Raw genomic sequence first — 17,479 nt, forward strand, 5'->3', positions numbered from 1 at the left:
AAATAATTATTGCCGCAATAAGACGAAGAATTCAGGAGGAGGCATTGTTAACTTTAAGAAGCGAAATCAACGGTCTTTCTTTTTCTTTTTTTCGGGTGAGGAAATCAAGTGGCGCCAGCAGGTGCAAGGAATAATGCTTAATGCTTTCAGGGGGAGAAGGTTAAATTAATTTAAAACTTGAATGAACCAATTGGGGGGTGCTACCTAAGAACATCAATTTGCCAGCTGGGAAAAAGAAAGTCTTCAAGTTTGACTCTGTCAAATGAATTATTTGGTTCACGTTTCCAGGAAAATAAAAAGAATATCATAAAAAACTATGCTCTGTTACAGCGTATCAAATCCATGAAATTAAACATTTAATTTATTTTCAAACAATTTTATAAACTAAATTTATTTCGGTTGGATGATATCACGTTTACTTTTATCCCCTCAAGGTTTTTTTAATTAAAAAAAAAAGGAGCAATCATAAATGGATGGCCCATTTGATATTCTATACATTACAGCCTTGCATGGTTATGCTTTTTTAAAAAAAATTAATGTTTTTTATTTAAAATTATTTTAATGTGTTATATAAAAATAAATCTTAAAAATATATTTTATATTAAATTTTTAGAAAAGTTTGAAGACAGAATATATATATATATATATATATATATATATATATATATATATATATATATATATAGTGCTATAAATTTGGTAAACAGTGGATGATGGCCATGCGTGCGTTAGGAAATCCCACGCATCTCCATGAACTTGGACCGCCTAGAATGCAAGTAGCTAGTTTCCATGCCTAGAGCTAGAGAATGTCTCAAGGGAGTAAATAAAACATCCACTTGTTTTTATTGTGCATAGGCAGGGAACAACAGCAAGCTTGGGGGTGCCATTGCCAAGCTCCCCCCCAAAGCTTGATGGAGGTCCGCCCATGGGTATATACATGGTACTTTGTATGGCTAGTTATTAGAATTTATTTGACAACAAAAAATAAAAAATAAAAAATAATTTTCATCAAGTAAATACATTTAATTCATAACATTTATTAAGAAGTGAACTCGTGTTCTACAGGGAAATGCCAAAAGAGAGAGGAGACACTAATAGGAGAGGCGAGGGTCTGGCCGGCAGGGTGTGGACAGCCGGGGAAAAAACAATAATTGTTTTTTAATTGTTTTAAAAGGTTAATCTCCAGAGCGGAAGGCAGGCCAGCCTTGCTCAGGAATGCAACGTGCCACCCAGAAAATCCTGTAATCTACAAATCCCCAGGAAAATCAATGGGGCCCAAAACGTGGTAAATGATTGAACTCTTAAATCCAACGCCTCCGATCATCTATCTCATCCTCAAGAGGGAAACTCTAATCTCCAACGCACGTTGTGACAGCTCGCTGGCGGTTGGTGTACGTGGTGTAAGTGGGGTCCACTTTTATGTTCGTTGGGCTCCAACGTGACACCAATCATGCTGCCCGGTCAAGCCACGTCATCTAGGGTGACACACCCACTTGTGACCCAGTAAGAAGTGGGACCAACATCCAATGAGAGCTCTCTCACATCCCACGTTGTGTAACAGCTTCTTCTGTCGTCTTCAATAATTATATAATATTGTCTTGCCCTGTACTTACTCTAATGCCCTTCCTCGCTAATTATTCTATATTACCATAACGCCCCCCGGCTTTTCCTCTCTTCGCCGCTGATTAATTGCTGGGAGAATAAGTATTTAATTCTCCTCGGCTATTGAGTATTTGCCCTGATTCTTGCGATTTTTTATTTTCAAAAATAAATAAATAAAATGGAAACGTCAGAGTAAAATCTCCCTTGATTGGTTTCAGACACGTGCTGCTAATGTCTTGATGAGCATTGGGGGGTGGTTGGTTGTTTGAACCCATAAATAAATAAATAAATAAATAAATATTTTTGGAGTGGCACCCAGCTAATTCAATTTGAAAAGAAGCTTTACTTGTTTTATTTAATTGGGAAAAAGACAACAAGTGACGATTAATAAAATTAAGGAAAGTATTTGGCATTATATGGTGGTTGGCAGTGATGCTGGGGTTGTTTCAGGCAAGCTAGATTAATTTCTTGGTTGATTGATCATAAACGAGACACATGAGTGTGTGTGACCCATTCAGATATTGGAGGAGAAAGGGTTGATTGATTACAATAGAACCAACGACCCCCCACCCATGATTGATAAATACTACATTAATGTCTCTTGCTGTGCCTGAATCAATTTTTTATAATTAAAAAAAAATATTTAGGTAACGATTGTCTTTAAAAAAAACAAAAAATTTAAGACTCATGTTGGGTTATTGACTTGATTGTATCAAATAAACTCGGTTAATTTAATAATATAATAAAAAAAAAGTAATGATAGCATATAAATTAAAAAAAAAAGATAATAATTAACTATAAAAAATGAGTTGTTAATATCATACTCAAGAGAAGCGAAAAAGAAAAATCTATCTTAAATTTATCGTCATTATGTCATGAACACCACCCACAACCAAAAAGAGATCATCGAGACGGTTGAAAATTGCTAAAGTATAAAAAAAATAAGAATCAAAGAAATAAGAATCATATCTGATGGGAAAAAAAAAACTAAAGAAAGATGAAATAGTAAAAGTTTTAAAACTATCTAAAATAAAATAAATAGCCATAAAAAAAATAAAGACCAAATCTGACAGAAAGAAAATAGAGGGTAAAATAAAAAAAATCTAATTTTATAAATTATTTCAAATAAAACATATAGTAATTAAAAGAACATGAACCAAATACAAAGAAAAAATAAATTGAAGGGTTGTTTTTAAAATTTAGAAATTAGGCATGGAAATCGAGAAAAAAAAGGGTAAAAAAAAGGAGAAAGAAGAAAAGGTCGTCAATACCAGAGCGGAGGCTAGGAAGCAACACGCGCCACCTAGAAAGAAAGGGGTCACTAAGATGATTCCAACCAAATCAACGACGGTCATCTTTGATCGTCGTACCCGCTACTTGAAAACAATAGAGTGGTATATACCTTGACACATGCAATGCACTCGCCAATTAATATTTTTATATATTTTATATTTATTAAAATACAAAATTACTCCTAAGTCATCTTAATTAAAATTATATTATTCTAATCCATATTGCAAACTACAATGAGAAATATTTCTAGCGATTGTAATTTTTGTTATGGGGAGACAAAATAGTGTAGAAGATGAGAATCTACTAGTAAGGTTTTTAGACTTGAGTAAAGACCATCAAAGCAAAATGACAACGGAAATACATTAAACAGAATAAAGAGAAAAGGTACAGTAATTGTATTTTCTTTTAACTACTTGGAATGCTGTCATTAATAGACTTCGGACAACTCCAAATATCCAACGTCAGGGAGAACCCAAGTGGACTGTAGCCTAATTGTCTCTCATTGCGAAATCGAAGCAAAACTAGATATTAGGTTTTGCTGCGGGTAGAATAATTATTTGTTTTTTTATATATATATAAAATGAATCTATAGGTTTTTTAACATGTTTTTTTGACATAATTTTTAAAAGAATAAATATTAAGATAATGACTCATTGAACTAACCTAGATTTTACAGCTTAACTCGTTGACCTATAACCTAGATCATGGTAAAAAAAATAGTTGATTGTAAAATCGAGCACCAGCTAAAAATCAAGATGTTTGTTTGAGATTTTGATGATTCTATAGAAAGCAAATCGAAATAAATTGTGAAGCCCGATTATAACCAATCAAAGTTAACAGACAAACTAGTGACCCGTCAACTCAATGTCAGAATGTTTATTTGAAACTTCAATAACTTTATTAAAAGCAAATCAAAATAAATTATAAAGTTTGATTCCTAACCTATCAAAGTTAACCAGTCAAACTCATGACATGTTACATGCTCTACTTAGGTTTTGGCGATTAGAGGTCGCTGAAAATCCAGGGCATATGTGTTTTTTTCACGTAAGAGCTTTTTTAGAAAAATAAATATTTTCCTTACTTAATTTTATTTTTTTCATATTTTTATTTTCAAATTATGTATTATAATTTTTTTTTGTTTTTTTTCTATTTAAATAGAATATTTTCTTCTAGTTTATTTTTTCTATTCAGTATTATGAGGGTTTTCTAGTTGTTTTCTCTATGTAAAGTGTTGTAATAACATTTTAACAAGTAGTATAAATAAAAATTATATATTTTGAGTGTTTCCTTATAATTATGGTGTTCTTGATCTTTGAGGGTTTTGGTAGGTAACAAACTCCGTTATCCTTCGCTCTTATTTATGTCAATTGATATCATAACTCAATAATCACAGGTTATTACTTATTGTATGTTGCAATCCCATGTTATTTTGTTTTCCACGTGCTACTAAATAATCATGGCTGGAAGAGAGCTCAACGATCCCTAGTGATTATTTTGCTTTGTTGGGTGCTGCAGAACAACCATGGCTGGAAGAGAATCAAATGATCTTTGGAGGCTGTTTTGTTTTGCTATGTGCTGCAAAATAACGATGGCTGGAAAAAGATTGCAGAACAGGACGTGCCTGTGTAGGAGAGGGTGAAGAGGTTTCCCTCGAGAAAAATACTTTCATGAACTAGTATTGTTTTTGTTTATGTCAGTTGTTGTCATTCAAAATCTTGGTGGTGAAGGTGGATCATACACAAAAAGATATTCTTAATTGAAGATTATTTTTTAGCTGAAAACTGAACTCGAGGATGAGTTCCTTTCAAACCAAGAAGACTAATGCATGAGATTTTTTAGGAAAATAGATATTTTTCGATTCTTTAAATTGATGCTTTTATAGGTTTTTGTTTTATTTTAAGGGGATTTTTTTCTAGTTTATTTTTTTTCTATTCAGTATTATTAGGGTTTTCTTGTTTTATTTTTATATAAAAGATTGCAGTATTCTTTTAGCATGTAGAGATATAGATGAATAAAAATTAAATATTTTGGTTGGCTCCTCATACTTGTGGTGTTTTTTTTTTATTTGAGAGTTGTGACATGTAACAAACCTCTTTTTTCATTCGCTCTTGTCTACGTTAATAACTAACGCAAGAGCTTTTTTAGAAAATAGATATTTTTCTATTCTTTATATTGATGTTTTTCTATTTTTTTCCTATTTTAAGGGAATATTTTTTCTAGTTTATTTTTCACTATTCAATATTTTTAGGGTTTTCATGTTTTTTTATATATAAAAGATTGTAGTGTTCTTTTGGCATGTGAAGACATAGATGAATAAAAATTAAATATTTTGGTTGGCTCCTTATACTTATGGTGTTTTTTGGTCTTTAAGGGTTTTGACATGTAACAAACCCCTTGATCATTTGCTCTCGTTTATATCATTAACTAACGTAAGAGCTTTTCTAGGAAAATATATGTTTTTCTATTCTTTATATCAATGTTTTTTTTTCTATTTCAAGGGAATATTTTTCATAGTTTTTTTTATTCAATATTATTAGGGGTTTCTTGTTTTTTCTATATAAAAAGTTTCAATAGTCTTTTGGCAAGTAGAGACATAGATGCATAAAAATTGAATATTTTGGTTAGTCTCTCATCTACGTCACTTAGTATCAGAGCCTAACGATTCTTAGTGGTTTTGGTAGGGGGTCGTTGAGAACGTGTATTAGAGCTCAAGGATTTCTAGTGGTTAGTTGTTATGTGTTGTTGAATAACTATGACTAGAAGAGATTACAGGACAATACATACTTATGTAGGAAATGATGATGAGGTCCCTCTTATAAAATAAATGTCATGTTGTTATTGAAAATCTTGGTGATGGGACCTATAATAGGGTGATTTGTATAAAGATGTTGGGCTAGGGATCAATGATAGGACGACATGCACAAAGATATTGTATTAAGTACCCATAATGAGGTGGTTCACAAAAAAATTTAAAGACCAATGATGGGGTGATCCAAACACAAAAGATGTTCATGAAAGACGATTGCTAACTAATGTTTGAACTCGAAGACGAGTTCCTTTCAACCCGTGAAGAGTGATGCAAAAACTATTTTAGAAAAATAAATTTCTTAGTTAATTTTATTTTGTGTCTTATTATGTATTATAATGCTGGTCTAGTTTGTGTTTCTATTTAAATGGAATAGCTTTTCTAATTTATTTGTTTCTATTTAGTATTATTAGAGTTTTCTAGTGTTTCTATATATAAAGGGTTGTAATAGATTTTTTGCAAATGGAAACTTGGGTGAATAAAAATTAAATATTTTGAGTGTCTTCTTATAGTTATGATGTTCTTGGTCTTTAAAGGTTTTGATATGTAACAAATCTCATTATCCTTCGCTTTTATCTATGCTAGTTTTACACCTAAAAATTCATTTAACTATTTTGACCCAAAAATACCTAAAAAACACTCTATAGATCTAAATAAACTCGTTTATGTCTTTTAATAACCCAAAAAATAGTCCTAAAACAAAAAATCAACCTGAAACCCAAAATATTCTTGAGGTCAGATTTACTTTTCAGGTAATTTGAAGGTGAAAGAACATTTTAAGGGAATTATTTTTATCAAATAAAACTTATTGACATCAAGATCAACCATTTTGATGGTCGAAATCGTTGTCAATCAACAATTTTCTCTCTTTACTACTAGAATCTGGTAACTCTCTCTCACCTTAAACTAGGAATCGAAAAATGAGAAAAATGAAGTTTTGAACCAAAAGTAATTTTTGAAAAACCAAAGGGATGAAAAATGGGTATATTGCAAACTAAGATGACCAAAGTCAGCTTTTTAGTTGAATTTCAAAACAACTATCTATTTTCTCTAAATTTTTCATTTTGATCTCCTGCCTTTTAAATTTTTCCGTTCTCTGACGATATAGAAGCAATTGTAGCCACGTAAGCATGCAATCAATGAGAATAAAATTTTGATGACTAAAATAAATAAATCATTATGATAGTCTATAGGGCTACTAGTGTGGGGGCTATAGTATTTTTCCAAGCCTTTTATGTTTTCTATTATTATTATAATAATAATAGTAGTAGTAGAAGTATTCTGCTTAATATTGTTATTATATTTTTAAACCCAAGTCACCTGCTTTATTGGCTAGTATTGAAAAATAAATTAGAAAAGTTTATGATTGTGCACGTTAAAAATCTTATTTTTTTTATTCGAAAATAAAAAATATTTTTGAACCACCCTACACATTTTTTTTATTCGAATATAAACTAGAAATGTTTTTTTTTTTTAAAAAAAAAAAGGGCAAAGAATTCCCTCCCACCATGAGGATTCAGAATCATGGGAGTTACAAGGTAACAGATAATTTTTTTAAAAATAAAATGAACTGGCAAGGAAGGAAGTGGCATGTTAGTAATTAGACATTCCAAAACAGTGTCTCATAAATCTATCTATTTCTATCCACTTCATTGGAATTCACATCCTACTTTAACTCTTCACAGCCAACCCACCCCCCCCCTCTCTCTCTCTCTCTCTCTCTCTCTCTCGTATTTCTCGAACAGAACCAGAACCAGAACCAGATAGAGTGGCAGTGTGTGTACGTGTCACGACAACCGGCTCTTACACGTCTATCTTTGTAGCTTTACACTCAGAGTTTGTCACTTCTTTATCATTCTCACATACATTTCAGTCTTTTATCTCATTTGCTCTCTGGTCTCCCTCAAAAGTTCGAACTTCACTCCTCTGCTAGTGTCTAAAGGTCTGCTTTTGTTTTCTAATTTTGCTTTTGCGTGGTATTTATGTTCTTGTAATGTTGCCTTTGGAATCTGGACAACTTTTCTTTATTTTTTTTTGGGTAAGGTTTTGTTTTTTGTTTTGTTTTTTGGTTTAAATCTTGATTGGTGTTTTAGCGTCTAGTCACATTGGATTTATTTTTTCTTGGATTGATCTCTCGTTTTCAATCTTTTCTGTTTGAAAGTTTGTGAGAGTTTGCAGTGTTGTGTAGTTGCTGTGACATGGAGGAAAAACGAAGGTCTTGAAGCTTGCATTCTTTAGAAAATACTGTAGTTAAACCTCCATCGTGTTCCTAGTTTCCATAAATGATGCGGGGTTTTCCTTTAAATGATATGTAGTTGTTGCGTGAAGTTTTGCAGTTTCAGATTTGATTTGTCCTTTGTTTAATTGCAGAGAAAGTGTGGGGAAGATAGAATTTGGTTTGTCTGAATTTTACATTTAAAAGGAGGCAACGTTTTCTTTAAATGTGAACTTCTAGCTTTGGTAATTTTGAGTTTCAACATCGAAGAGCATATTTCAATTTCCTGAAACCAGCCTGGCTAAACCCTTTATTTGTTGTATTTTGATTTGGTAGGCTTTCATTTCATTTATTTATGTTAATCTGTACTAAATCTTGAAGTTTAAGTCCTTTTTCTTTGTTTTAGTGATCAATTATATGGGATCTGAATTATTTGGTTTTATTTCTGGCCTTTCATTTTATTGGTGTAGCTTATTCAATTGTATTGTGATTTCAGTTTTTGTATTCGTTCAATTTCTGTTCATTTTTGTTACGAAGAATAAGGTTTTCATTTTCAACAATCTATCTGGCTGTTAGCCCAGTAAGATCATTTTGCTTGGTCAAAATGCATATCATAGAGTAGCATGAAGTTCGAGTCTTCATATCTATTGTAATTTTGCAGTTCCTTGCAATAAGATTCAGTGAAGGAATGGAGGGTGACAATGCAGTTAAAACGAATGAGGAAACCATTGCTGAGGAAATTCATGCTGAAGCACCTGTTTTGGCACCAGAAAAGGAAGAAAAAAATGCTACCAATGGTGAAAGACCTCTAAAAGCCAATGAAACATCTAAGCATGTTGCCAAAACTGAAGGTCTTAATTCCTCTGGCATTGCAAGTGAAGGTGCAGCAAGTGTTTCTGAAAGAAAACCATCAAATGCCTTAAAGGTGCTGTGCAATTTGTGAATATCAGATTCATAGTGCTAAATGAAAGACACATTTTCCTTCTTACCGTGTTGGTATGTCTTCACCTGTGTTTAGGAACCTGCTCTGAGGAAAGGCACTGGTTCAAAGAACAGCAAATTGGCCAAGGATAAGCCTAATGTGAAAGGCTCAGGTCCATTTTCTCATATTCAGAGACCAATACTTTCTCAGAGTATTTCATTTCCAGCAAAAGGTGTGCGGACTAATAATATGAGGAAGAGCATCGAGGGACACCCACTCAAAACTGCTGTCAAGCTTTCCCGGGATGAAGGAACAAAGGTGCAGGTTCCTTTTTCCAATGGATCAGTCACTTCAAGTCCCCGTTTCAACCGAGCCAACAGGCTTGCACCCACTGGAGCGAATTCAAAGGAATCAAATATTAATGGTAGTAAGACTTTAACTAAGCAGACTTCCTCCACAAGCAAGTCTAGCAGTCAACAGGCTGCGGTAAGATTTTCGGCTGTTATATTTTGACCATTAACATTTATGTTGTAATTTTAGGTCTTTTGTTTTTGTAACTCTTTGTTGTTCATAACAGTCTGTGAAATCAAGTTCTTTGACTGAAGCTGCAAAGTGCCCTCCACCCCAGGTTTCTGAGTACGTCAACATCCATGCATTACATAAAATTTTGTTTCCCTTTTTATCGGTTGAAGCCATCAAATGTATTCATGGAAGCTTCCCATGTCCCACCTCCACCTTCTGCCCTTGAAAAGGAGTAAACCTGTTTATATATTTGCTACGTGGATAAAAGTTCCTAATAAAATATTTATCTATTTGCAGGTCTGCTGCTGATCAAAACTCAAAACCTGAGACAACCACATTGTCAAGCAAAGAAGAAGATGACACCCATTCCACAACTTCGTACTGCTCCTATAGAACACAATTTGTTTTGTAATTATTTATGTATACTAGTATCTATTTTGCTAATGTGCCATTATACTCTATTAATATCAGAAGTGCCACTCTTAGTGGGCGGAGAAGTAGCGGCTCTGGATTCTCCTTCAGATTGGAAGAACGTGCTGAGAAACGGAAGGAGGTTGTTGCTGGACTTTAGTTTCTCTGCTAGATTCTTTATATTTTTATTTTAATCCATTACATGATTGTATTGTGGCCTTTGTTCACCAGTTCTTTTCAAAGCTTGAAGAGAAGATCCATGCTAAAGAAATAGAACAAACTAACTTGCAGGCAAAATCAAAGGTATTGGGATTTTTCTTTCAACTGAAACATTTTTCCTCTTGACCTTTATCATATTTTTTTTAACAATTTGACTTTTCTCTCCCGAGTCTAAAGGATAATGAATCTTCATTTCATATTTTACTTTATGGTGGATTACAGGAGAGCCAGGAAGCAGAGATCAAAAAACTGAGGAAGAGTTTGACATTTAAAGCTGCACCTATGCCATGTTTTTATAAAGAGCCTCCTCCAAAAGTGGAACTAAAGAAGGTAATGCTTGAACTGTCAGTTATCCATTGATAACGTTGTGTTTTTTTTTTCCTGCCTTTTGTATTTCAGCATTTCATCAACTATAAGATTGAAAGCACACCAATTGAACTCTTTAAATGCCTAAAAATTATCACTATTTTTTAAATGCTCATTATGTTTTTACTAATATCATGCGCATTATGTGGACTAACCAATGCGTACACTCTGGTTTCTAATCCACGTGTTCTGTCTGTGTTTGTCTGGATCTGTTGAATTAAGTTTTCTAAATATGGCCTACAATTTCTATGAATCTTGGAAGTCCTTAAGTATAATTGGGCATATTTAATGACAATGCATTTATACAACAAATGATTTTTGCATTTTTTTTAAGCTTTTGTTTGGCCTTTGCAAATTGCAAGTGCTGTTTATTAGGACAGTTAGTGATGTGTTAGCTTAGGATCCTGCTTTCACGAGTCTATTTTGCATGGTAAGGTGTTGACAATAGCTAGTGAGGCCATCTCTGCGTGGATGCTGGTTTTTTTAAAAAAAATGGGACACAACCTTTTTGCTTAACTCCTTAATCCTTTTTCTTTTTTTGAATAACTCAGGCAATATTATGATAACTCCTTAATCCAAATGTTATCAAGTAGGAGGAATATACTCATTAAAAAATTATGATATAGGTCCAAACTTAGATCTTAATTGACGGTTACATGCCCAAGTCTTACCGAGGCTTGTAAAGACCCATTTGTTTCTGTCATTACTTCAAAACAGACCTAGTAGTTTCTGAAGGACTGAAGGTTGAAGATGGCATATGGTCATGGTCATCTGTTATTACTCAGGAGCCTTGTTTTCTGTTTTTCCAAAGAGGAAAGTTCACATTGTTTTGTTCTACATCTCATGAACCCTAACAGGAACTATCATAACGGTTTGGTTATTTCTGCTTCTGCTATATTGAATGTGAACATCAGGTCCAGTGCTAACCTCAAGTCCTCATTTCTCACTCAGTTTGATACTTGGAAGTAGAAACACTTATTCTGATGCTGTTGGAGAAGTTTATGGATTCAGGCCAACATGAGTCCCAACAGTTTGTGGCTCAGCCCGTATACTGTGAATATGTGTGCACAAACAAATATACTTGCTAGTTCAATTCTAAGCTCATGTAGCTCAATGCATTTTAATGCTCATTTTTTCCACCCCCTTCATTTCATGTTCCTTGCTTGCTCTTTTTTTTTTTTTTTTTTTCCTGTCTACGCAACATTGAGATAAAGTTTTGTGTGCTGATTCTTATAGATACCGACTACTCGTGCAAAATCACCGAAGCTTGGAAGGCGCAAGAGCTCTACCACTTCAATGAACAATTCTTTGGAAGATGTTGGATCTTCTTTGAGCCCACGAGCTTCTCACAGCCCACTTTTGAACCAAGAATCAAGCAACCCAACCAAACGAGTTCAGAGAAATGGTAACGTGGATAATGGTGTTTCAAAAACACCAATTAGGAAGTCCCAGCCTAAGCTTCAGTCTCGCCAAATAACAGCCAATGGAATGGAAGGAAAGACTGTCAAGTCCAAAGCGAAGCTACCAGGAGCAGAGAGTCAAACCCAGAAAGCTAATGTCGAAAAAGTGGAAGTAAACGAGAATAACTCCATGAAAGTTCCTGTATGTGAGAATGGAATTGAGACCATGCCCGAAAACAACACTCCTCAGAGCAATGGACCGGTTTTGTCCTCGTCCAGTCCTGAGATTATGCTCCCTCATGTCACAGTTGGAGGGTGAGAACTTGATTATTTCATCTTGTGTCTGTAGGTTTTGGTCAAGTCCCATCATGTTGTGAATAGCCTGGTTGTATGTTAAGGTATATGGCATTTTTTGGGGTACTTGTGAAATCAACATTAATCTACCAAATTGTGCATGATATAAGCTTGTATTCTTTTGTTAAATTTTATTGAAGTGTTTGGCAAAAAAAAAAAAAAGAACTTCTTAATTAGTCCTCTAATGCGAGGCTTAAATTGCCGGCCTTTTAATACAACCAGTAACGATAAACATTTTCCAAGGAAGTAAGAAAGGTGAAGCAATTATGAAGCTGCAAGTTGTAGAAGGTGAAGTTCGATGTTGAAAACTGAAAGCACATAACAATGACAAAAAGAGGCTCGTGAAAAGGTAAAGCTTCTCTTGTTTGCTAAGCAAAATGTGATTGTTGTTGAGTAAAGATTCTACCTTTATTGAAATCTCACCGAACTTTACTTCTGTGATTTGGACATGGTGGCAAGGTGACTCTGCTATCATGCCAAACTGGAGAGCTCATTTCAACCATCTTTAACTTCCTACCCTCACAGAGCGCGACAGGTTTTAGTTGATGCTGAAAGAAGGAAAATCCCTACTGAAGGCCAAATTCTCCGGCAATTAAAGGCATGGGGTAGCCAGGACCAGCTTGGAGTGGATGGCAGTGATTGATTGCTTCCAAGCTCAGATCATTATGAAAAAAGAGTTGTTTTTATGTCCAAAATGCTACCATTCGTGTATTGATTACATTACGAGTGGATTTTCTCTTCACGTTTACATCTAGTATTCAAGCAATGTTTAATCTGGAAATTTTTTTTAAAAAAAATTATAAATATATTTAAAATTATTTTAATACACTGATATTAAAAATAAATTTTAAAAAATAAAAAAAATTATTTTAATATATTATAAAGAAAACATTTTAAAATTCGACCACGTTGGAAAATATACTAAACCTGTAAGATTCCTCCATCTCAAAAAGAAAAGGAATGCCTCGGGAAATGAAATTATTATGCTATCTACTTGCATGCTGGATCCAGCAATATGCTTTGGTGTCATGTACCCGAGTCTGCATCACATATCTCCCACGCCCTGTTTTGGTTTTTGGCTTTTTCTTATGTCAATCGGTAGGTTCAGTAATTACTTTAAATTAACTAATCAAGTCAAAAGCATAGCTTTCATGCCCAGAAAAAGATAAATGATTTCTAAGTCAATGATTTCTTGGATTAACTCACTGAGTTATACCAGATTTGACAAGCAAGGCCAAAAGGAATCCCTCGTGTTAAGCGTAGCTTTAAAACGATATTTTTCTTCCGATAAATTATACAAGAGAGGTGCAGTCAATTAGTCTATTGGCCTGACTAATAATTCACGGAGAAAAATAGAAAAAAGTTTCAAGTTCAATTCACAAGCGGTGGATCATAAAGAAGACAGCCCATTATATATATATATATATATATATATATATATATATATATATATATATATATATATATAGTAGTAGTTTTCCGAGTCTGTTCATACATTAAAAAATAATTAAAAAAATGATGTGTAATTACAGTATTTATGACAAAAACAACAACAACCTCTCTCTGATGGCTGGGATTCAGAGGAAAGTCCTGCAGGCAAATCCTTCCCTTCCAATTGTGTTTGTATTCCAGACATCTTCCTGCAATTAATTACCATTTCTCTATTGTTTTCTTGGTTCCAGCCATCTTCCCTCTCTTCTTTTTTTGCGATTTTTACTGTGTATATTCACTGACATGTAGTGAAACGCGAGTCCTGTCCAAGAGTTCCAAGCATTATACAGGCTACTTCCAATAATTTCCCTGCAAGACAGAATCCACAATAAAAACTGTCAAGTCAACTCGTGTTAATGTATCAACATCACAGGCATGCAAAGACTAATCATAAATTGAGCTGTTAAGATCTCAATTAAACGCCGTCTCAACTACGCCCTCCAATTCAGGTCAGCTAATAAAAGAAATGCAGGAATATTATGGCGTGGAACTTAATTATAGACAAGCTGTTGTTGGCATCTTAGCTGTGGTGGGGTGGGGCATAATAATGTGGCTCACAGCTAGGAAAAAAACTGCATTTCCTTTTGCTTTTCAATTTTCACATGGATTCGTCGGTGGCAGGGGCCATAGAACCCTGCTTTTCCTCCATCTCAACTTCTTTTAATCAGAGACTCAAGAACATCAAAACTGTAAAACCCATCTTCATACGAAACCTGCACTGTTTCATTAAGCTTCTGCTATCCAGGCTGGAAACCAATGGAATGGAAATCCTCTAACAGCTCGACAGCAGTCAATCATCATCACAACTTAATGCGATTGAGAGCATGATTCCCTCTCCTCACCAACCAGAAATGTTGGGAAAGAGAGTGAACTTGACATCGACAATTTTAGGCACTATAGCTTTACCAGAATGCACGAAATCATCCAATTCCTTTCAAAGCAATCTGGACTCATCTCTGCTTAACAGCTAAGCTATCCCCTATGGAAAAGAGTAATCAAAGGCTATAAAGACCACAATCGACAACTGCCTATTCCATGATTCCATCTGCCCCATCACCGACACCAATCATAACCACACATACCAGAACTTTTGGCAAGAGTTCAATCCCATCATCCCTAGCACAATTTCACCTAACTCTTCACTCATCAAACAAACCCCCCCTCCGTAACCAAAACAACCTAACCCCAAAACTGGGTTCCTAATCCAACAAAGGAAACTGTACTTGTATGGACCTATGATCTGAATTAGCACTAAACAGTAACTAGAGTTGACTTAACAAGAAAAAAATAATCTTATCAATCCATAACAAACAATCAAACGAACAAACTAACCGAAAATAACAAAAGCATACCTCTTCTTGGCTTGGTAGTGGCAACCTTAACAGAGCTGACGGATTTCTTAACAGAAGTACTCTCTTTCTCAACTTCAGGAAACAAAACCCCATCAATCCCTTGAACTGAAATCCTCCCATCTGTATAGATATCCGGGTCAAACAAATAGGCCGACCCATCACCTGACCCGAACTTAACCGACCCATCAGCTTCTTGCGCCGCGACTTTATGTGGCAACCTCAATGTATCATACCCTATTTTCCCAAACCTCCTAACAGCATTATACATACTCTCTTCAGTTTGGTACTCAGGTATTATATGGTAGTAAATAATCTGCTCTGGTGCCCCTGGTTCACTCAGCTGGTCTGTTGTTAGCTTAGCCATGGCTTCATCATTTGGTGCCAAAACTGTAAGCACATAGCCTTCAGATACCAACCTGCCCATTTCAGTGGCTAATGAAGTTAAGTTCACTAAAATATCAGCCATTTCATTGTAGCCACCGTAGAGTAGTAGTGTCTGTATAAAGTCTTTAACTTGGCTTTCTCCGTCGAAGTGGTGGTGAGGTCCACCGGGTCCTGGAGCTGGGGCGGGAGCCAATGATGGGCCAGGAGCCATGGCATCATAAATGGGCAAAACCGGTGGTGAACCGGCCCGAACTGGTGGTTCCGGTTTTTTCAATCTGTGGGTTCTTGGGTCAACTTCCGGGGCTCCTTCAGGCAATACAGCTGATATGGATCTCAAATTTCTTCTCCTATTGAAGTCTTCCTGGACTGACTGTGGGACTAGGAGCCGCTCAATGCCATGAATAACACCGTCCGGTCGGGTCACGTCGTCGGGTCGGGTCAACTCGGCGGATCCGACAACCTTTTTGCCTGAATTCTTGGTGATCAAGTGCAGATGATCGTTGCAGAGAGTGGTGTGCCTGCTGGGGTTTGATTTGTGACCTGGCCAGTCATTGGATCCGACCCGTTGGGGGATAATGTGGAACAATACAAGGGTTTGGAGAGATTTGAGATTACCGGGTTCAAGTAAAAACCGTTTGAATTCGGGATCAAGTTGACGCTCTAAAGCTTCATTTCTTGGCGCAAAGATGGTGATGTTGTGTTTGCCAACAGCTTCTTCAAGGGTTTGTAGAAGGAGAGCCTTTTCAACGAGCTCAGCTAACTCGGTGTAATGCGAGTCAAGAAGCGCCACAAGCACCGAGTTGGAGTTTATCATTTGACCAGTACCCGTACTATTGCCAGTTTTATTCTGATGGGGTAATGCAGAAATGGAGGAAACGGAAAGACAGAGAAGAGTAAAGAGAAAAAGGGTTTTCTTAGAGACACCACAGATGTGAGAATCCATGGTGCTCAAAGACAGATTGGAACTTAGAAGAGATCGATGAGAAATTTTTTGGGTCTCTTTGGCTTTTGGTTAAATGGGTGGTGTGCAGTGTACTTTTGGTTAAATGGTTCGGGTGACCTTTTTAGGGAGGTGGAGGTGGAGGTGGAGGTGGAGGTGGAGGCGGAGGCGAGAGGGTTGGGTGGGGTTTTGCTTTAGAGAAGAGAAAGGTGAGACCTTTGCGGAAGAAGACTTCACTTGGGAAGTAATGGACACTTATAAAAGTGGGGTAAAGACTTTTTTTCTTGAGGACAGGCACAGGCTGGATGTGGGGTTCACACGGAAGGCGACTGCTTTACTTGGCGGTGCTTGGCAGTGGGGGGTATAACTGTACTTTTAATTTAAATTTATTTTAGATTTAAATTATTTTTTAATTTATAATCTTGCATTATATTAAAAATAAAAAATATTAATTTTTTTATTTTTAATATCAGAAAATTCAGATTTAAAAGCAAGCAATTTCAAAACATACGAAACACAAGGTGAAAGGCAATCACAATCAGGCCAGTTTTGTATTCAGATTTTGACAATTCACCATTTCTTGTCTACTTTTGAGTTGCTTGGAGATGAATGGAGGAGGGCATTCTTCTTGTGGGAAAGGAAAAACAAACAAACAAACAAGTAGACGTTTTTGGAAACTTAATCTAAATATCAGTTGCAATCATTTGTGGATGAACATTATTGTTGTTCTGTAATGAGATTCTCCATCCAAAGCTGGTAAAACATTAATTATGAAATCTGTATTGTTGCAACTTGAGAGAAATAATTCTTCTTCATCACCAACTGTTGTTCTGGGCATTTAGTAAAAGAAAATACCAAAATAATATATAGTAACATGTGAGTGGGCGAGCCTCAGCATTTCACTTGTGCAGTTGTAGCAGTTACAGTAAGGTTAGAAAGAAGCCTGAGGTTAAGAGCAAAGTGGGTGTCGGTGTCTCAGTCTCAGTCTCAGTCTCTCTGTCTGAATGAATTCATGCCATTATTTCTACGCCAAGTTTTTTGCCATTAAAAATACTTGCGTCTACGTGCTCTTTAAGCGCGCGTTCATGCGTGAGCGTTTTCTGTGGGCAAACCCATTAACGCCATACGGCGACGTCTCGCCTGCCGGTAGATTGCTCGTCACTCTCAGCTGACTTCACCCCCATTTTCACAGTGTCTACTGT

At 35.4% G+C, this 17,479-nt stretch overlaps 2 protein-coding genes across 4 annotated transcripts; one reads left to right on the forward strand and one right to left on the reverse strand.

The window, feature by feature from the left end:
• The first annotated feature begins 7,361 nt into the window (after positions 1-7,361).
• LOC133689623 (protein WVD2-like 4) lies at positions 7,362-12,239 on the forward strand. 3 transcript variants are annotated; one of them, XM_062109555.1, is made up of 9 exons: positions 7,362-7,643; positions 8,578-8,841; positions 8,935-9,324; positions 9,416-9,474; positions 9,658-9,738; positions 9,832-9,913; positions 10,003-10,074; positions 10,213-10,320; positions 11,593-12,239. In XM_062109555.1, exons 2-9 carry the CDS (start codon positions 8,605-8,607, stop codon positions 12,073-12,075), a joined length of 1,512 nt encoding a protein of 503 aa, XP_061965539.1. In that variant the 5' UTR covers positions 7,362-7,643; positions 8,578-8,604; the 3' UTR covers positions 12,076-12,239. The 3 variants fall into 3 exon arrangements, with proteins under 3 accessions (XP_061965539.1, XP_061965540.1, XP_061965541.1); XM_062109556.1 differs by having other exon boundaries at positions 7,369-7,537; XM_062109557.1 differs by having other exon boundaries at positions 7,376-7,481.
• Positions 12,240-13,602: 1,363 nt separating this feature from the next.
• Positions 13,603-16,515, reverse strand: LOC133688910 (fasciclin-like arabinogalactan protein 15). The gene is made up of 2 exons (XM_062108556.1): positions 14,954-16,515; positions 13,603-13,910 (listed from the first exon to the last, which is right to left on the reverse strand). Exons 1-2 carry the CDS (start codon positions 16,278-16,280, stop codon positions 13,837-13,839), a joined length of 1,401 nt encoding a protein of 466 aa, XP_061964540.1. The 5' UTR covers positions 16,281-16,515; the 3' UTR covers positions 13,603-13,836.
• Between the last annotated feature and the right edge of the window lie 964 nt (positions 16,516-17,479).

The sequence above is a fragment of the Populus nigra genome, chromosome 3 (genome assembly GCF_951802175.1).
Source record: "Populus nigra chromosome 3, ddPopNigr1.1, whole genome shotgun sequence".
NCBI lineage: Eukaryota > Viridiplantae > Streptophyta > Magnoliopsida > Malpighiales > Salicaceae > Populus > Populus nigra.